This window comes from Chlamydomonas reinhardtii, chromosome 6 (genome assembly GCF_000002595.2).
Source record: "Chlamydomonas reinhardtii strain CC-503 cw92 mt+ chromosome 6, whole genome shotgun sequence".
NCBI lineage: Eukaryota > Viridiplantae > Chlorophyta > Chlorophyceae > Chlamydomonadales > Chlamydomonadaceae > Chlamydomonas > Chlamydomonas reinhardtii.
In genome coordinates this window covers 1,338,897-1,358,907 of record NC_057009.1, presented here as the reverse complement: position 1 = coordinate 1,358,907, position 20,011 = coordinate 1,338,897, and the positions used below count along the sequence as shown (strand labels likewise).

General features: G+C 63.2%; 3 protein-coding genes across 4 annotated transcripts in view; 2 read left to right on the top strand and 1 right to left on the bottom strand.

Annotated features, from left to right (window-relative positions):
- CHLRE_06g258700v5 (uncharacterized protein) overlaps positions 1-7,118 on the top strand; it is a 14,913-nt gene extending 7,795 nt beyond the window's left edge. Inside the window, exons 5-18 of the mRNA XM_043062752.1 lie at positions 226-394; positions 595-799; positions 1,107-1,317; positions 1,663-1,890; positions 2,314-2,385; positions 2,743-2,848; positions 3,218-3,447; positions 3,662-3,814; positions 4,096-4,224; positions 4,428-4,628; positions 4,883-4,947; positions 5,236-5,342; positions 5,550-5,710; positions 5,910-7,118. Of these exons, the coding sequence (XP_042923458.1) occupies positions 226-394; positions 595-799; positions 1,107-1,317; positions 1,663-1,890; positions 2,314-2,385; positions 2,743-2,848; positions 3,218-3,447; positions 3,662-3,814; positions 4,096-4,224; positions 4,428-4,628; positions 4,883-4,947; positions 5,236-5,342; positions 5,550-5,710; positions 5,910-6,182 (2,310 nt within the window). The 3' untranslated portion in view covers positions 6,183-7,118. The remainder of the gene's footprint in view (positions 1-225; positions 395-594; positions 800-1,106; positions 1,318-1,662; positions 1,891-2,313; positions 2,386-2,742; positions 2,849-3,217; positions 3,448-3,661; positions 3,815-4,095; positions 4,225-4,427; positions 4,629-4,882; positions 4,948-5,235; positions 5,343-5,549; positions 5,711-5,909) is intronic.
- A 15-nt stretch (positions 7,119-7,133) lies between these two features.
- On the bottom strand, positions 7,134-11,605 carry CHLRE_06g258650v5 (uncharacterized protein). The gene is made up of 9 exons (XM_001696552.2): positions 11,138-11,605; positions 10,927-11,022; positions 10,762-10,834; positions 10,534-10,652; positions 9,795-10,352; positions 9,513-9,635; positions 9,078-9,364; positions 8,748-8,946; positions 7,134-8,552 (listed from the first exon to the last, which is right to left on the bottom strand). The coding sequence occupies exons 1-9, from the start codon at positions 11,285-11,287 to the stop codon at positions 8,394-8,396; spliced, it is 1,764 nt and encodes a 587-aa protein (XP_001696604.2). The 5' UTR covers positions 11,288-11,605; the 3' UTR covers positions 7,134-8,393.
- A 4,430-nt stretch (positions 11,606-16,035) lies between these two features.
- Positions 16,036-19,796, top strand: CHLRE_06g258600v5 (uncharacterized protein). 2 transcript variants are annotated; one of them, XM_043062751.1, is made up of 9 exons: positions 16,036-16,169; positions 16,324-16,354; positions 16,576-16,694; positions 16,957-17,057; positions 17,317-17,442; positions 17,646-17,665; positions 17,844-18,024; positions 18,273-18,468; positions 18,724-19,796. In XM_043062751.1, exons 1-9 carry the CDS (start codon positions 16,097-16,099, stop codon positions 18,819-18,821), a joined length of 945 nt encoding a protein of 314 aa, XP_042923457.1. In that variant the 5' UTR covers positions 16,036-16,096; the 3' UTR covers positions 18,822-19,796. The 2 variants fall into 2 exon arrangements, with proteins under 2 accessions (XP_042923457.1, XP_042923456.1); XM_043062750.1 differs by lacking the exon at positions 17,646-17,665 and having other exon boundaries at positions 17,317-17,454; positions 17,758-18,024.
- Positions 19,797-20,011: the final 215 nt, after the last annotated feature.

The window sequence follows — 20,011 nt, the reverse complement described above, 5'->3', positions numbered from 1 at the left end:
GGCGGCGGGAGAGGGAGGGGGAGGGTTTTGAGAGCGAGGAGAGTGAGAACGAACGAGGCGGCGGTGCTGGGCTTGACTAGGAGGCGCTCAAAAGTAAATCCGGTCTGGGCAACAGCAGCCAGACGCTCGTGCGTCTTGGACACTGTAAAATGGACTGCAATGCCGAGCTGAAACCCCTCCTGTGTTTGTTGGCTTGTCGATATCATCATCATGATCGCCCCTCAGATCCGCGGCATCAAGACCAACATCCCCTTCCTGGAGAACGTGATGCGCCACCCCGACTTCCTGTCCGGCGAGGCCACCACCTTCTTCATCGAGCAGCACCAGCGCGAGCTGTTCAACTTTGAGCGCCACGGCTCGCTGCGCTCCTCCAAGCTGCTCACCTACCTGGCGGGTGAGGCGGCAGGCAGGAGCCAGGCGGGGGGAGGGGCAAAGGGTTAGATAGGCAGCAGCGCTCGGCTGCGCCCACGCAAACATGTAGCACACAGTCAGCTCTTATTCGGTACTTTCTCAACAACATTCCCACACGCGCGCCCGCACACCCGGCACACGGCACGCACCAATATACACACTCGTTCGCTGTCCCACGCACAGACATGGTGGTGAACGGCCCCGACCACCCGGGTGCCATCGGCGCGCCCCCCTCCAAGTTCGTGCCCTCCCCGCTGGCCATCCCGGACCAGCTGGTGGGCAACCTGAGCGGCCCCGGCTGGCGCGACGTGCTGCAGCGCGAGGGGCCGGACGGCTGGGCCAAGGCGGTGCGCGCGCACAAGGGCGTGCTCATCACAGACACCACCATGTGAGAGGGCGGCCCGAGAGCGCGGGGGTCGAGAGGGCGGGCGAGCGCGAGAGGGCGAGGGCGGGCAGGGTGGGCGGGGTTGGGGCCGGAAGTCGGTGCCGGGCTGTGGGGTCGGGATGGCGGGTGCTTGCCTGAGTGTGTCTGGGTGTGCCCGGGTCGCTCGCATCAACCCAGCGCCCCTCCCCTTGACTGACCCACCTCTGTCCCCACCTCCACTCGCTCTCTCCACCCCACGCGCCTCGCCTCCCCGCACCTCCCCCACCCGCCACTTCTACAATGACCATGACTGGAACCCCACCCCCCCCAGGCGTGACGCGCACCAGTCGCTGCTGGCCACCCGCATGCGCACGCACGACATGCTGAAGGCCGCGCCCGCCACCGCCGCCATCCTGAGCCAGGCCGGCTCGCTGGAGATGTGGGGCGGCGCCACCTTTGACGTGTCGCTGCGCTTCCTGCACGAGTGCCCCTGGCGCCGCCTGGAGCGCCTGCGCGAGCTCATCCCCAACGTGCCGTTCCAGGTGCGGGGCGTGTGAGAGTGTGTGGGGGCATACGTGTGTGCCTTTGAGAGAGCACAAGGGCAGGAGCCCCAGTTTGCTCGCATGTGGGTGATGGCGTTGGGAGGGCGGCGCTCGTGCGTGTGCGTCAACCCCACGGGTTGAAAGTAAATCCCTCAATACATGAACCCGTCCATCAACCCCTTCTGCCCCTGCCCCCTCCCCCCCGTTGTCAAGCATCGGCCACGCTCTCCTCCTCGCTCTATTGCATTGGGTTTGGTTTAGTTTGGGCTGGTATCTACAACCCCCCCCCCCCACGTCTACCGTCTACGACTTCTTAACTAATCATGAATGTAACCCCCCCCCCAGATGCTGTTCCGCGGCGCCAACGCGGTGGGCTACACCAGCTACCCCGACAACGTGGTGCGCGCCTTCGTGAGCGAGGCGGTGCGCTCGGGCGTGGACATCTTCCGCATCTTCGACTCGCTCAACTACGTGGACAACCTGCGCTTCGGCATGGACGCCGTGCGCGACGCGGGCGGTGTGGTGGAGGCGACGCTGTGCTACACCGGCGACATCACTAACCCCAAGAGCAAGGTGCGTGTGGGGGCGGTGTGTGGATGGTGGTGGAGGGTTGGGGGGGGGGCGGTGTGTGTGTGTGCGTGTGTGTGTGTAATTGTGTGTGTGTGGATGTGTGTGTGCGTGTGCGTGTGTGTGTGTGTGTGTGTGTGTGTGTGTGTGTGGATGTGTTAAAAAACGAAACGAAAGCCCGCCCAATGACGCGATGACGCGTGTGTGGATGTGTGTGTCTCTGGAGCCAGTGGAGGGGGGAACGGCAGGTGGGCATCAGGGGAGGGGGCCAAGACTCACTCGGTTCACCTCTCCCCCTGCCCCCTGGTCATCGGTAAGGACGCGCTTGCTGTACCAGTGTGCCTGGCCACATCTTTACTTCTTCTTGATAGGTCATGAGTGTAACCCCCTCTCCCCCCCTGCCCCCCTCTGCCCCTTCCCCTCGAGCAGTACCAGCTGGACTACTACCTGGACCTGGCGGAGAAGCTGGTGGAGCACGGCTGCCACGCACTGGCCATCAAGGTGGGGGCGGGAGCGGGGTGGGAGTGGGGTGGGAGGGAGGGTGGGAGCGGGTTGGGAGCAGGGGTGGGAGCAGAAGTGGGAGCGAGGGTGGGCGCGGGAGGGGATGGAAGGGGGGTTGCGAGAACCAAAGCCAAGGTGCGCTGGGCCGCGCTGCAAAGGAGAGGGTGCGGGTAAGCCGTTTAAAGGAGCCGTTCATAGCAGAAGGGGGAGGGTGGAGGGGAACACGTGCTGTCGCCTGTGGGCAGGTGTCAAACGGTGTCGCCAGCCACCTCGACACACATCACACACACACACACACGACTTGTGCTATCCTAACACACGTAACCGCGCGCACACACGCCCGCACCCCCTACACAGGACATGGCTGGCCTGCTCAAGCCGCGTGCCGCCACCATCCTGGTGGGGGCGCTGCGCCAGCGCTTCCCCAACACCGTCATTCACGTGCACACACACGACTCCGCGGGTGAGGCCAGCAGCCGCACAGGGGGGTGGGGGTGGGGTGGGGTGCGGGGTGAGGTGGAGGAGGGGTGGGTGGGGTGGGCAGGCGTGAGGCTGTGCCGGTCCAGGGGCTTGTGGGGTGCGGAGAAGCGACAGCGGCATGCGTGTCACATGGTGGCGCAGTCATGCGTGGGTGGGGGGCCGCACAGCAGTGGCCGCAGCAGTGCGGTGTGTTGCGAGCCGCAGGCGCAGACCGCCGCGCTTACCATGTTGGCCTGGCCCGGTGTACCGCGTCACACACTCCACCCTTGAACCCCACACATCACGTCAGCAAACCACATCGGCACTCTTCGTTGACACGCCCCTCACACGCCCCTCCGCTCCCTCCCCGCAGGCACGGGTGTGGCCACCCAGCTGGCCGCCGCGGCCGCCGGCGCCGACATCGTGGACTGCTGCGTGGACAGCATGTCGGGCCTGACCAGCCAGCCCAGCATGGGCGCCATCGTGAACGCGCTGCACGGCACGCCGCTGGACACCGGCATCAACCCGCGCCACCTGCTGCCGCTGTTCAACTACTGGGAGTCCACTCGCGAGCTGTACGCGCCCTTCGAGTCCAACATGAAGGTGGGCAGGCGCGGTGTGTGTGGGGGGGGGGGCAGCACGGGCAGGAGCGGATGGGCGGGGGCCGGACTCCACGCAAACGCCTCTCCCCTTGTCCTTTCCATTATTCCTCACAACTCGGCGCACCACGCACAACCCAGCATACCTCACACACGCCATCACTCCCACCCCGCCCCGTCCTACCCCTACCCCCACCTACCCACCCCGGCCCACACAGGCTGTGAGCAGCGATGTGTACGTGCACGAGATGCCGGGCGGCCAGTACACCAACCTCAAGTTCCAGGCCATGAGCCTGGGCCTGGGCGAGGAGTGGTCCAACATCTGCACCGCATACGCCTCGGCCAACCGCGCCCTGGGAGACATCGTCAAGGTGCGCGGGCGGCTTTGTGTGTGTGCTTGTATGTGTGGGGGTGGAGGGGTTGGGTGTGGGGGGGGCGCCCCCGGGGCATGCAGCGGTGCAAATGCGCGATCGAAAGCCGCGCCGCTGGTCGCTAGGAGCCTAGGAGCACCGCGTGCAGCACAGGAATCACACCGCCTCGCCTGCAGGTGCCTGTCCCTCCCCCTCCGCCGCCTGACCGCCTCCCCCCTCCGCCCCACATCCCCCCTCCGCCCCACATCCCTCCCCACCCCCTCCCACCCCCCGCTCTGCAGGTGACCCCCAGCTCCAAGGTGGTGGGCGACCTGGCCCAGTTCATGGTGCAGAACGGGCTGGACGAGCACACCCTGGTGGAGCGCGCCGAGAACCTGTCCTTCCCCAGCTCGGTCGTGGAGTTCATGCAGGTGGGCGGGCCGCGTGTGCGTGCGTGGGGAGCGTGCAGGGCGTGTGCAGGATGTGCTTGCAGGGTGTGCGTGCAGGGTGTGCAAGTACGTGTTCGCAGCCTGGGTGTATTGACGCCAACGCCAACCCACCCACCCACCTGCCTGCCTTCCTGCCTGCATGCCTGCATGCCTGCCTGCCTGCATGCCTGCCTGCCTGCCTGCAGGGCTACCTGGGCCAGCCGTCCTTCGGCTTCCCGGAGCCTCTGCGCAGCCGCGTGCTCAAGGGCAAGCACACCATCGAGGGCCGCCCCGGCGCCAGCCTGGGCGCCATGGACCTGGCGGGCCTGGAGTACCGCCTCAAGGAGAAGTACGGCGCAGGCGCCATCAGCCAGCGCGACGTGCTGTCCGCGGCGCTGTACCCCAAGGTGCGGCGGGGGGGGGGGCAGAGGCGGGGGGGGGGGGCAAAGGCGGGGGGGGAGAGGCAAGGAGGGAGGAAGGAGGGAGCAAGGAGGGCAGGGGAGGAGCAGCGGGGAAGGGGGGGGTCAACCCGGGGGCGTGCATGGGGCGAAAGGGAAGGGACTGCAACGGCGCCGAGTAGTGTCGCGATGCAGGTATTGCTGGGTGCATATGGTTTGCTAACAGCGCGGCGGCACGATGCACTGTCATCCCTGCCTCTCAGGTGTTTGACGAGTACATGACGCACGTGCTCAAGTACAGCGACCTCATCGAGAAGCTGCCCACGCGGTGAGGCAGTGGGGCGAGGAGGCCTCCGGAGGAGGAGGCGGGGGGATGGGAGGGGCGGTGCGTGGCACTGGCAGGGAGCACATGCCGGGAGCACATGCCGGGAGCCGTGAGCAGGTGGTGGCGAAAGCAGGGCGGTAGTGGCATTGCGGAGGGAATGCAGGGGGAAGTGTAGGGGGAGTGCGTGCTGCGCCGCCTGCTGTTTCTGACGGGCGCTTGGCCCCGCCCCCCTCCTGTCGTTTCGACCTGACGGCCCCTCTCTCTCAAATCCCCCTCTGCGTCCCTCTGCAGCGCCTTCCTGACGCCTCTGGAGGAGGACGAGGAGGTGGAGTTCGAGATCGCCAAGGGTGTGGCCGCCAACATCAAGTACAAGGCGGTGGGCGAGCTGCAGCCGAACGGTGGGTCGGTGATGCGCGCACCGGCACACGCAGCGGTGGTGCACACACAGGCCGGCGACGCAGTGGCGGCCTCGGGCGTCACGACCGCGCGCGCGCCTCACACCCGCACATCTTACTTGTGCGCCTGTCCACCACCACCACCTCCTGAGTTGCTCTTGCTCACCGATGCCTGCCCTCGCACACGCCCCGCCCTCCCCCCCCCCGCAGGCAAGCGCGAGGTGTTCTTTGAGGCCAACGGCGTGCCGCGTGTGGTGGAGGTGGGCGACAAGAAGGCGGAGCAGGTCATGGGCAAGAAGGCGGTGCGCGAGAAGGCCGACCTGGCGGTGCTGGGCAGCGTGGGCGCGCCCATGGCCGGAACCATCATCGAGGTGCGCGCGGCAGTGCGGAGTGCGTGGATTGCAAGGATGGAAGGAAGGGGGGTTCAGGAGGGGTGGCAGGTCTGGCCAGGTGGACAGGGGTGCGTGGGCCCCATCGCCGCTGCTGTGGGGTGTCCCCATTACCAATGCCGACCATCGCCTTCACCACTCCCACCCCCACCCCACCGCCTCCGCTGCCTCCGCTGTGCAGGTGTCGGTGAAGACCGGCGCCATGGTGAAGCCGGGTCAGCAGCTGGTGGTGATGAACGCCATGAAGATGGAGACGGCCATCTGCGCGCCGGTGTCGGGCGTGATCACGCAGGTGGCGGTGGAGAAGAACGACGCGCTGGACGCCGGCGACCTGGTGGTGTACATCGACACCACCGCCGTGGGCGCGGTGGAGGACCCGCTGTCGTCCGGCAGCGACGACGACGACGAGGTGCAGCCCGAGGGCGGCAAGAAGGAGCCGGCGATGGCGGCGTAAGCTGGAGGGGGGAATCGGCGGGAGGAGGAGGAGCTTGAGGAGGAGCAGCTGGGGGAAGGGGAAAGGGCGGCGTGTTGTGTGGGGTAGCAGGCGCGAGCGGGCGCGAGTGGGTAAAAATGGCAAGACCTTGTCGCGTGCGACCGCGTGCGTCGTGCGCTGGGTACTGTCGTTGGGGGTGCGATCCGTTTGTTTGGCGGGTTAGGGTCCGCACCGCGAGCTGCCGCGCTTCCATGTCAGCGCTTCTTGAAAGGGTCTTGGGGTCATGCTGTGTGAGCCTGTGTACATTTGTGTGACATCTTGTGGTGAAGCAGGGCGGGCATTGTATGTGTGTGCGTCAGACATTGTTACGGATGGTGGTATTTGCGCCCGCAAGAGTTTGCCGCCCCGACGACGGGGACCGGCAGAGGCTAGCATGCATGGGCGAAGGTAGCAGGGCTGGAGCCCTAGGTGCAAGGCAGGAAGCAGTTCAGGGCCTTAATTGCGCCCAACTAGCGAGCATAGTAAGGAGGAGTGTGCAGCGGCACTTGCAGCAGTTGGTCTGGGGTGTGGACCTTGATTGAATCATGGCAGATCTGCGTGTGTTGGCTACCGGCGTGGCTGCGTGCCGCCCCCTGGTTTTTGCGCCCCTCGCAAGTATTCTGAGAGCTTGCTGCGCACTGGGCAGCTGCTGACGATGACGACGGTGATAGGCGGCATGACAGCGCTTGTCATTACATGCTCAAGGTTTTGCCCTTAACTGAAAGCACGGGGCACGGGAGCTGCGGAGTAAGGGTACACAGGCGGATTTCGCTTCCGGGGTTGTACGGTTAACTGGCTGTTGTACCAGTAAGGACTGAGGTGTCGTGCTGGTAATGCAGGGTCCAAAAGGCGCATGGCGCCAACATGTCGGGCGCGAAGCGGTTGAGGTTCGCCGCGATGGTGTAACACCAACGGAAGGCTACACCCTGCGCACTCGACGTATCCTTACAAGGATTGCCTGTACCACAGCGCAAGCAACCTTACGCCGCCCCTCGAACCGCTTGCGCGCTGCGCAGACAACTACTTTCAAGAGCATCTGGTATGGGACAAGGCGCCCATTACCTCAAAAACACGCATCACATTGCTGCATCCAACCACACACATCGGGACTACGCTTTCCTGCCCCTTGCCATGTTCCATCACGATTGCTGCATCCAACCCGCGCCAATGGCACGGTTGCGTTGCCAATCGACGCAGTACGAATGCACTATCGTGCAACGCCAACCGCCACTGTATACACCACCGTGCCCCAAGCAGGGCCTGCAAGGTCTAGCCCCCACTGCCACACACGCATACCCCCACCAAAGCCAGCGCCATCCACGTCATATACACCGAGGTGAGGAAGATGCGGAGAAATCAATGGACAAGGGAGGAAGAGGAGAATCTATAGGGAAGAATCAATAGAAAGTGCCAAGTTTTCCGGGTCTTAATAGGACGGATCACGAGCAGCGTCATCAGCACAGGTACACAGCCAAGAATACCTAGTCATGTCACTCATTTACTCTCAGCAGTCAACGCATTTGCACCATGCCAGGCGCACCTGCGTCTGGGGCGCATTGCTGTACCAAAGCTGGCATTGCTAGCCATAGGCGATCATGCGCAGCGCTCCTGATCATTGCACAACGCAGGACAACTGAAGCAGCACACCAACCAGCCATGAAGTCGCAGGACCTGAACACAAGCGACAAGCCGCCTCACGGCACGCCCTTAAGCTCATGCAACCTTCTCTGCACGGCAGCGAGCCCACACAAACGCATGCCCCGCCGGTGCCCTCATGAGAGGGCAACTTCTGCCCTTTCGTTCTGGCCATGCACAATGCCCACGGCCTATGCCGCAATGCCCGTAGGCCCGTGTGAGCAATGCGCTGTCTGCATCTGTTGCCCGCACGTCCAGTGTATGCGTCACAGTGTCACTTGTTGCGTCCGGCACCCGGGTTGCAGCAACATCGGTCTTCGTTCTACACTGGCTGCAAAACGCCCAGACAGGGGCTGTCAGGCAGCAGGCGACATTGCAGTCACCGGCTAAAATGCTGTCTGCGCCACACCTAACGAATGCCTGGCATAGCAACGAATGGCCCGGAGTACCAGGGCACCACAGCAACCGCAGCGCTCATGCATGTACAGCGCCGGGCTACCCTCCGCGCCGAATGCGGCTGCAACTCGCTCGCTGCGACTCGCCAGAGGCCGCGGCGCGTCACGCTGGCGCCCACTTGGTGATGACGCAGTGGTCCATGTAGTTGGTCTCGCCCATGAGGTGCTTGAAGAAGTTGGCGTGCCCGACCAGCACGATGGGCCGCTGCGGGTTCTTGAGCTGCTGGGCGTACAGGAAATGCTTGAAGCGGTCCACGCGCACCTGCAAGCCGAAAAGAACACAGGCGGAGGGGCTGAGGAAAGGAAACTGGGCGGAGGGGCTAAGACAGGCAAACCGGCATGGTCATTTACGGTAGAGGTGTTGGGAACAGCTCTCAGCCACGGCCAGGGCGCCTACACACTTCAAAGCACCAACGTGTTTCAAAAATAGTAAAGCAGCGAAAGCAGGGACACGGACCTTGCAGTCTGCTTTGGACTCGGTGCTGCTGAGCACCTTGGTGACGGCGCAGTTGGGGCCCTTGCCGCCCTTCTCGTACCACCAGCGCTCCTGCTCCAGCCCGCGCTGCAGGTGCGTGGACAGCTGCGGGAACTTCTCCAGCAGCACAGACCGCGGCCGCCCCACGTCGCCCGATGTCAACAAGAGCTCCGCCAACGTCCTGCACAACAATAACGAACGATTACATGGGCCACACTCATCACGCAAGCTCACTTCTCTGTGCAGCTGCAATTATTCGCATGCACATGCACGAGATGGTTGTATGTACCAGATCATGTGCAATGCACTTACGGGCAAATGAGCACGTCGAGCGGCTTGGACTGGAGTGACTGAATGCTCTCCCCGCCGCGCGGCGTGGCGTCGCCGCCCTGGTCCTCCTGCTGCTGTGTTGGCTGCTGCGACGCGGCCGGGGCTGCTGATGCGGACGGCGAGGCAGGAGCAGCCGGTAGGCTGAGGCGGTTGGGGTCCGGCAGCAGGTGCAAGAATGTCTCGATGGCGCGCGTGAGTGGCGACACGATAAAGAGTGGGTCGCCCTGCTTCAGCATCATGTCCATCACGTGCGGCCGCAGGTTCTTGGCCTGAGGGCAGAGGGCGGGGCAAGCAGAGTGCAACGGTCACAACGCTCCTGAGGATAGATGCGCATCCCTTAATTGGATACGGCACAGAGATTGTCCTGGAGGGCGGGACAAGGCAGACAGCAGTTGAGCATGCACACGCAGCGCGCACCTGCTTGACGCCGTTGGCTGTGAGCGGCGCGTCGAAGATGTCGCTGGGGTCACCGAAGCCCATCCCCTTCTTGCACGCCGCGTTGTACTCCGACTCGCCGTGCCGGATGACGAACACAGGCCGCTGCAACACGTTAAAACCGGCACACGTCAATCACAGGTTTGCAGACTATGCCACATAAGACGAGCATTGCATGCCAGGCATAACGGCCTGGTGCGGTGCATTCAGCTGCTGGGCATGAGCATTCCCACCAACGGTGCCTTGCAAGCCCAGGTGTCTTACCCGTCTGGATCGCCCCTGGTTGAAGATAGAGTAGACCGGCATGCTGACCTGCAGCGGAGGCGTTGTCCCGTCGTCCGCAACGTCCTGCGACGCGAAGCCGCCCGCGACACCCCCGCCGATGTCCGGTGTGACCGCTGGCCCCGCGGACACGGTCGGCAGCACGGCGTGCGGGTGCAACCGGAAGTCTATCGTGTCATCCAGCGCGTCCCCGTGCTCCACCGGCGCCACCGTGCTGGCTACCCGCTCTGTGGGCACTTGCGTGGGGTCCCCTGGCGCGTTCGAGCCTTGCCCTTCCAAGCTGAGGTCCACCGGCAGCGACGCCAACGTGGGTTGCGTGAAGCTGGCGGCCTCCGGCGCCTCCCAGGTCGTGCGCGCTGCTTCGTCGCTGGGGGGTGCCCGGAGGACGTCATTTTCGAGGATGGGACCGAGGCCCATGGGCTCCGAGAACGAGGGCATACCCGACATGAGCTGCAGTGGGTTCTGCGATAGCCCGTACGGCTGCGTGGAGGAGGTGGCGTGGTAGTGCTGCGTCCGCCGCAGAGACAGCTCCGGCTCCTCCTGCGCATCGCCATGCCATACGAGAGGTGCTGAGGTGAGCCTACAGCATCCTGACAGCACGTCACCTATCGCGTTACAAGCTGGAGCCTGGCAGCAGAGAGTCATGGCGTGAGTTGGCCCCAGCGCAAAGCCGCCACGACCCCCGCACCGGCACCCCCTCCACCTCCGTGCTCGCTCTTACGTCCTGGTCCTGGTCGCGCGCCGGGTAATCGATGCAGGGGTCTGGCTGCGTCCGCTCGTAGGTCTGGCTCATGGAGATGATGAAGTCGTCCCCGTCGTCGTCCTGGGCCAGCCATGGCTCTGAAGACCAACGGTCGGGGCCAACAGTGCGTGCGCGTCAAACTCGGTTCGACAGCCCACCCCGACAGACCGCGACAGCGCCCTCCCTTTCCAAGCTCAAACTGCTCACCATGTGAGCATGGTCGCCCCTGCGTCGTGGCAGCTCCAGAAGTGCACGCCGCGGGCGGCTGGACGTGATGCTTCTGTGCGAAGGCAACGGGCAAGCGCCCAGGTAACCCACGTCAGAATTATGTTCCGGTAAGCAAATCGAAGCGTGCAACAGCGCCCTCCTTGCCTGCAGCGTCTTCAGCGCCAAGTTCCCGAGCTTGGCAATTCCGGTCGACGATATCCCCCCGGCTTTAGCAGGCTTCGCCTGACCAGCTGGAGTCTCCTGTGGAGCCAAGAATGACGAGGCGTAAGCATTCTGAAGATTTCGATGGCCTCCCCTTCGAGGCGCTGGCTCAGCGACTTATTGTTGACGGACAGAAACTGGCCTCCTTGCGCACCTCAGCCGCGGGCGAACGAAGGTATGCCGCGATTCCCATCTGCTTGTGCCGCTTTTGCCCACCAGCAGCAGCAGGTCCAGCCCGTCCTGCTCGGGGAGTGCGGGAACCATCCCCGCTCCGCCGCTTCTCTCTCGCCGCAAAACGCTCCATGTTTCTAGTTAGCAAGCAAGAGCCATAAGTAAGTATTAAATGCACTAAGTATTACAATAGAGAGCGGGAGGGGGCGCTGGTTGATCAAAAACGGGGTGTCGCAATCGGGGACTCAAATTTTCGGATTGCTTTCCCCCCTTTTAGTTTTACACCTCCCAGATGTTGGAGGCACGCGGTTTTGAAAGCTATGAGCAGCGTATGGGCTTCGTGATTGTGTGCGCTGCCGACTGTTGCCCTTCCTTCGCTCAAGGGGCCCCTGCCCTTGAAACCCCATTCCCATCGTGCGTTCCCACGTGGATATTGCAAATGGCTGTTGCCAACCATGATGACGACACAAGATCGTATGCAGAGCAATAGGCGAGCATCCAAACCCAGGCGGCACGCACCGGCACGCACCAGCGCGCACCTCTCCAGCTTCCACCTGTGTGCTGCGGCCGTGCCACGCCCCCTGCTTTCGTGCGCGTGGTGCAAAGAGAGCAGGAAGTTCAACACACAAATAGGCTGTAAACATGGGTAATCAGTATGTGAGCGAGCCAGCAAGGGCCGCAGGGTGTGTGACTGACCAAGATTGACATACCGTCCCTGAGTGGTGACGATCAGGCGGTGCGAATCCGCTCCGCCTGGCTGCAAGCTGCAACGCGCCACCTGTCATCACACCCTTGGCCGCACTCATGCAAGAAGCAACATCCATGAAGAAGCGCGAAGCGCATGGGCAAGCTGTTGAAGTTGTAGTACAAGGTGATGAGAAGCAAAGTCCCCAGTGTGATGGCTAGAATCCCGGCCCACAAATCCCACAAGGCGTGTCAGGGCAAGAGTCGCAGAGTGAGTATGCGGTTACTGCACCGATCATCGCGCTGGCTGGTTCATGGAGTTTGCTGATGCGCAATCCTCACGCTCCGGGTGCCCGGTCAGGCGATGGCACCACGCCGACGTTGTGCGACGCCACACCGCGCGCGCGCGCACCTGCAATCGGGCGACCGACGTCCACGGATGAGCGCCGACGACGACGACCAACGTACTGCGAGCAGCGCACAGCAAAGCAATGGCCGGGCGACAGTGTAATAAGCAGGGGCAAGGACAGGGCGCGGCAAGGCAGAAGCAGGCCCCGAAGCGTACGGCAATGGCGGTGGGCGAGTCGAATGCAGCGCAAACACGCCAACAACACAACCGGAGGAGTGGATGCGAAGCTGGTAACAGGAAGGCTGCGCGCGTCCTATTTGGAGGTTTTCACGGAGGTTTGCTGAGGGTTAGACGGCTGCACTGTTTAGAAATTGGTGTGAGTGGAAGAAGAACACGGGAGGAAAGCTGGCCTGCAAGTGGGCTGTGGAGGCGGGCAGAAGCGAGCTGTGGCGGGCGGAGGCAAGCAGGCAGGTAGCAAGTCTCGGCTGGGCCTATAGCAGGCAGGTCGCGCGGGCAGACAGGCTGGGAACGTAGCTGCACAAAAGCCGTCTTGGTGGCGGAAGGGCACGGCCGCAGGCTGGTGCCTAGACGGACGTGGCTGGAGGTACCCGGGCTCACGAGGAGCTTACAGCCGAAGCCACAAGCCACAGCAGGGGACAACAGCGCACCCGAAACCCAGCACACGCCGGCGGCAAGGCCAGGAGCCGAAGAGAGGGCATAGAGGCCCCATACCCCCCGACTCCGCACACCTAGACCCCATCCAGACACTCAGAGTCTCAGACCACAGACCCCAGACAGAGCCACAGCCAGACCACACGGCACACGCAGACCCCGACACACGGCCAGACCAATACTTTCTAAGCCCCCGGGACTGCGTACGCAGAGCAAACACCGCGGCAGCCAACGAGACCCGCCAGACCCCAGCCCAACCAGGACAAGAAATGTGGTTTTCCCGCGCAAGGGACAAGTGGGCAGAGCCCACGCCACGTCTCCAGTCTGAGGCTGCAAGCGTCTACCTCATTTCCCGGACATAGCCGGGGTCGGTTCCGGCTGCAAGTGGCGCACCCGCGGCGGACCGGCGGCCCTCGGCGGCCCCAGGACGACCTCGCAGTGCTGCGGGTACAGGTGGAGGAGCAGCGGGCTGCGCTAGAAGCCGTCAAACGCTCCCTTGCCCGCGTGCGGGATGCGGCCGCCATGGACGAGAGCAATATCCTGCTGAAGTCTGTCAGCGGCGAGCTGGTAGAGCGCGTCCGGGCGTCCGGTAACCCAGAGGCGGCCGCTAGCACGAGTGGAACGACGTTGGTGAGCGGACGCTATGTCGGTGCGTGGCAATCGGCAGGGCGGGGTGTGTGGAACGTTGTGGTGATGGTGACGCCCCAGGAACGCAGCGCATCGGTCAGGGCCGCACGCCCAGTCCGCAGCACAGGTGTGGTGGTGGCGCCTTACCTGACTTCCGTAGGGTCTTCACTGCGCAAGGGGCAACTCGGATCTTTCGAAGGGTTTCGAGCAGCAGGTCTGAAGCCCCGATGGAAGGGAGGGGCGAACATTTCGTGCCACGGCACCTACTCACCTAGGCTGAGGGGCTAGCAGTTGACGTAGATGGAGCTGAGTAGTACTGAGAGAGTGGTTACAAAGGAGAAGGAAGGGGAAGGCGCAGCACCACAACGGCACACAGCCTGCAAAGCGAGCAAGCAGAATACCAGGGACAACCGCACACGCCACCGAAACCCAAGTGCACCCCTCCGTGGCAAAGCAAGGCCAGACCAGGGGCCCCCAAAAAGGCGAAGCAACCACAAAACTCACAGAACAGAGCAAGGAACAGACGCACGAAAAAGAAAAGGAAGCGGACCTCGAGAACGGGAAACCTTCACAGGCACACACGCACATCAGCGCACCGTCCCCCCGCACCAAAACACTGCAAGCCGAGCCCCGGGTCATGCAGGCCATGGAACACAGCAGCTACCCGACCGCCACGCCCGCACGCTGAACCAAACGGCCGCGCAAACTGACCCAGCAACAAAGCAGTCCAAAGCGACTTCATGGGAACCACTGCAGGCGCATGACCACGCGCAGTCACACACGCTCCCACCCGCAGCAAACCGGGGCACGGGCCTCTAGCAAACCGGGGCACACAGGCAGCAGCGAACCGACCTCCACGACAAAGCAGACCAGCTACCGCACAGGAACAACCGCCGGCGCACGAACAAACGAAGGCGCACGCCACCAAACCAGGACAGCACACTAGAAGCAAAGTATAGTCGCACATGCCTATGTGCAACGAACATAGGCATGTTCGACTATACTTTGCTGCAAGGGAGTTTCCTGGCGTTATAAGCGCCCACCGGCCCGGGCCACTGGTGCTTACGGGGAGGAAAGCACGCATGCTCGTGCACACGTGCACCTTGTAACCAACAACAACAGTTCGTACAGGCACGGCCCGCCATCCGTCCAGCCACGTCCCGCTGTCAAGCACAAGCACAGCAGCAGGGAATCCTCTAGCCACAACACTCCTCAATGCTGCGGCCTACCACATACTGTGATGTGCTATGCTTGCCAGCAAAGACCACTAAGCAGACACCCGCCGGTCTCAACCTGCGCGCCGGCGCCGCTTCTTGGGTAACGCCGCGCTGTCCTACTCCACGTGGCCTTGCTCTCCCTCTCCGCTACGCACATGCACGCCGCAACTGATGGGTCCAGGGCCGCGGCCACCGCGGCGCAGGGCCGCATGCCGCGCTCTACCAAGCAGCTCCACCAGCGCGTCCTGCATGTTTGTCGCAGAGCTGGCATCGTGGCCCTGCGGTGCAACGTTCAACCGGACGGCACCTGAGATTGCGGTACCACATGACTACATGAGAGGACAACCCGAGCGTGCAAGCACGCAGGGGCAATCAAATGTACCTGAGCCTGTCTGATTACGGACCCGGCCCCCCGAACCGGCCTGAACCTGGGCCTGACTTACAACGTGCTTACAACAACCCCGAACGCAGAAACCCACACGAGCCCACGAACCAGGCCCCCGGAAGTGCGCGTTACTAACGTGACCTTACATGGCCGTCCAGCAAGTTTGAACACCGGCACCATAGAGTGGCGCATGGGAGCCGGACCGGCGCCCCACCCTCCATCATCTACTACGGGCTACTGGACCGCTCGGTACCGCCGCTACCATTGCCCATGGCGCATGGGCAAGCTGTTCCTCGCCTGTTTGGGCGCTGGGTGCTGGGTGGTTGGCGGCACCACGTCACAGACTCGCAGCTGCGGGGAAGGTAGGGGCCGCAGGGAGTGCCGGGGCGATCGGGCGGCGGCATCAGCGAGGACGGGGACACAGGAGTGGGAGGGGCCAGTCACTGCATCGATTAAACCCTGACCTCGGCGTTACTTCCTGAGATGGCGCGGTGGCACATGCATTTGTTTGGCAACGTTACGAGGTTGTAGCAGTACTCACGCATAGTATCAGCAGGCGCGTACCAGCACGTGCCGTGGCTCCTCACAAAAGGAGCCCAACCGACGTATACGGGTGCGCTGTCGGGCTCAGCATGCCCGGGAAGTGGGCTCAAAGGCAATCTCAGAATTATAAGTGTTGTCAGGGTAGTCAAGCTTGGCTTTTGTGTAGTCGCGGACACGCTTGCCTTCTAACTAGTCTAACTTTCCACCCACGACTCCAAACCGGCGGTTAAGAGGAATTTAGGATTGCCTGAGGGGCTACATATAACCATGTACAAAACGCGCTGCGGTCGGTTTGGAGAAAGTGGGAACGTCCTGCGGATGACCCTCCGATGATGGTGTGCGGCGCCATGGCGTCATAAATAGTGCATTCCCCACATGCTGAAATCAGAGACACACATCAGCCCTTGTTTCGCTGATAGTCCTCCGCCAAAGCCCAACACGCGTGCGTCGCTTTACGCTGCGAAGATGCATCGCCAGGTTCTATTTATCGCGCTCGTGGCTGTTCTGGCTGCGCAGTGCTCTTCTGCTCTCTCGCGTGGTAAGTAGCTGCCATTCAATTATCGCTCGGAGCTGGCTTTGGGCCTAAAGCAGCCGTCGGCAGTGCCCATGCACGCGGGCCGGTGAATATGCTCTTGCGCCCAAGTAACGCGCGCCTGATAACGCAACTGCTCATGCCTTTCCATGCAATGCAGGCCTGCTCCAGCAGCAATGCCTGAGGAATGGGTGAGCGTACGCGAAAACCACCAAAGTTTGGAAAGGGTGGGCGTCGTGTGCCGGCGGGCGCGTGTGGCTCTCGTGTGGCCCACGGTCCCCGGCACCGCGCTTCCAGCTGCACGGGCCCATGCTTCCGCCCCCTCGCCCAGTACCGCCCACATCGCCTGCGTGCACTTACCCACTTCCCTCATGCCCTCGCCCCCCTTCTGCTGCTGTGTTTTGCCCCGCAGTGCTCGCTGCTCGCTGTACCAGGTGGGCCAGTGCTGCGCCGGCACCGTGTGCACCATGCCGCTGGAGTGCACCTCGCGCGGCTCCCGCAGCGAGTGCCTGCCCGAGTGCCGCACCCAAAGTGAGTGAGACGGGCACCTGCTTGCAGCAGGCCTGGCTGTAGCGTGGTCACTGTCAGCGCGTGTTGCTGCTGTTTAGAGTGCCCTGTTGGGCGTCGCTGACGGCCACACGGAGCGCAGCACGCACGGTTTGGCTCTGCCCGGCACGCCGCAGAATGAGGCTGTGCCGCACAGTCCTTCGGCGTTAGTCTATGCATGCGATTTTCTGGCTCTGAAAGCACAATTGCCTTCGCATTTACACCCTCTACTATCGTTTGCCTGCAGCCCTGAAGAACCTGACCCGCGTTGAGTTCCCGTCCAAGTTCGGCATGACCCCCGGCTTTGAGGGCGGCAAGAAGAACAAGCCCGCTGTGGTTGTCATGCAGGTGAGTAATGTGCATGTCGGCGCGCGAACAACCAGCATGTTGTGCGTGCATACGCGTGTCTCGCACAAAGCATGCGCGGGACCTGGAGAGGCTTAGCCGTTCCTCGGATCCGCGCTTGTGCGTTATGCGCGTGTACCTGAGCGCATTCAGGCGCGCTGGCATCAGTGTCGGCGCGACCCTGCCCCCGCCTCATCCCTGTACACCTCCCATAACCAACACGCGGCCTGCCTGCAACGCCCATTTCTTCCCCACGCTGCAGGAGTGGTGGGGCGTGAACGCGGCCATCCGCGACATCGCCATGCACGTGGCCGAGCAGGGCTACCGCGTGCTGGTGCCCGACCTGTACCGCGGCCGTGTGGCGGTGGACCGCATGGAGGCCGTCGGGGTAAGAGGCACTGCTGTTTGTTTGGGGGGTGGGTGGCCGGGGGGGAGGGGCTGGGGGGCATGGTATCCCCTCATGGTTGCGGACTTGGAACTGACTTGGCGTGAGCAGCCCCTGCCTCGTGCCGTCCCCCGCCTCTGACGACGTGTTCACTGCCTCCTGCCGCCTCTCACCTCAACTCGTCGTCGCGCGCTTCCGGCCCACAGCTCCAGTCTGACCTGAACTGGTGAGTGAATGGGGCTGGCAGGTGTGGGGCAAGAGATTTCCATGGGAACTGGGCGGGCCCGTGTCGCGCCCCGCCTTCTGCCCCTTGCCCAGGCGGCACCACTGCGCACCCGCCCCCTCACCACTTGCCCGCCACTACACCAACCCGCCACGCCGCACCCGCCCCGCCCGCGCCACAGGACCCGCGGCGTGGACGACGTGGTGTCTGCCGTCCAGTACCTGCGCGCCACCGGCTCCAAGAAGGTGGCCATCCTGGGCTTCTGCCAGGGCGGCGCCATGGCACTCTGTGGCGCGCAGTTCGCGGGCGTGGACGCGGCCATCCCCTTCTACGGCATCCCCGGCAACTTCACCGGCTGCGACGTGAGTGATCGGGGTTAAGGGTCACAACGGTACGAGCCTACGAGGGAAGCAGTCGGTGTGACCCTCACGCACGCACGCAGTTGACCCGTCCTGCTGCCCTCCAGCCGCTTCACGGACCGCTCTTACTTTCCGCGCTGTCTTGCCGTGCACAGCAGCCCGCAGCAGTGAAGTGCCGCACCGCATGGAGCCGCCTGACGCCCTGACCCTCCCGTTGCCCCTGCCTCTCTCCCCCACCTCCGCCCCTGCAGCCGGTGAAGATCCCCAAGGGCGTGCCCATCCAGGCGCACTACGGCACCAACGACACCTCCTTCCCCACCTCCCGCGTGGTGCCGCTGTACAACGCCATGACGGCCGCCGGCGTGTACGCCAAGCTCAACCTGTACGAGGGCCTGCCCCACGCCTTCCTCAACGCCATCACCCCGGCCGGCCGCGTCCTGTTCTCCAGTGAGTGATTGCGCGCGTCATGGGGGCATGCCGCGTTGGCGTAGTGCGCCAAGCGGCTGGGAACGACTCGGCTTGACAGCCCAAGCTCTGGTTGCTCCTGCTGGCCGCTTTACGCGTCTGTGCAACGTGCACCAGGGCCCGCGTGGTGTCTCGCAGCTGCACCTACCTGCTGCACAAGCTTACTGTGAACCTCATCCTTCCAGATCCGCGCAACCTTGCACCTGACACGCGCCCTGGACCCCGCCCCCCCCCCAGACGGCAACCCCGTGGGCTTCAACTTCCCCAGTGAGAAGCTGGTCACCCAGGCCTTCAGCCGCATGACCAACTTCCTGCGCCTGCACATCCGTTACTAAACGCCGGCAGCTGGTAGCAGCAGCTGCAGGCATACCGCAATCCTGACCGGCGCGCGAGCGGGCGAGCGTGTGTGAGTGTGAGAGAGGAGGAGAGGGGTAATGCTGAAGGACGATGCAGGCAATGTGGCCCTCGGAGTGGCCTGCAGTGGCCAGGGACGTGCTGACTCGGATGTGCTCGCTTCATCGCAAGACACTGTATGGCGAGCAATGTTGACCTAGGCGCAGACTAGGGCAACACACATGTGTGTGCATGACTGCATTGGCCAGGCACAGTGTTGCCCGCTTGCTGGACGGTTGATTGACGGAAACATTCATGCTGAACACGAAGGAACCTTGCATGCTATGCGGTTGCTGGGGGACGTCATGTGCCCCACGCCCACATTCGTGCTTATATACGACACCCGTATGCAAGCCTACATGACTCGAGATGGCTGGGTTGACGGGTATTGACTTACAGTGGAGCGAAGGAGGAAAGAGGCGGAGCAACTGCGGTCAGCCATCATGTGTGGTTGCGCATGCTTATCGCCGGGCGGGGCTTGCCTCGTCTCAACAGCCCGCATGGTGCGGCACCATCCTGGTGCACATAACTGTAAAGATGTAGGAGGTGAGGGGCCGATTGTCCTATCACACAGCAGCGCCATGCATGCCGGTCCAGCGGCATGGGGCCTGGGACGTGGCGTGCATGCGCTGCTGCGTAAGCGAGGGGCCTTGGAGGGGGCGGAGGAGCAGCAAGGCGCTCCTGAAGTGGCGCCAGCAAGCAGGCTGTGATAGCTGCGTTCATTTGTGCTTGGCTGCTGGAATATCTGGACGCCAGAAGGGGTGTGCCGGCGGTCGTGGCGCGGGTTCAGACCGACACACTCCAAAAGCTTTGGCACGATGCATGCCGGAGAGTCGGAGTCACAGGCCAGGCCACAATGTACACGGTAGCACGTGACTAGTAGTCACATACTGTACACACTGTAATTACCGACACAACGCGGACGTATAGGCTTTACGGGGACAACCCCATTCCTGGCCAGGCGTTTGGCCCAACTTGCCACCTCAGCCGGCACTTGAATGGTGCTTGGGCATTCCATAGGTAACATCATCTTTGGCAGCAGCACCAACTTTACGCCGACGCTGCAATCCTTCGACATCTGTCCGTGTTCACAGTGATAGGCAGCATGTTCATGCACATGCATATTGACTTT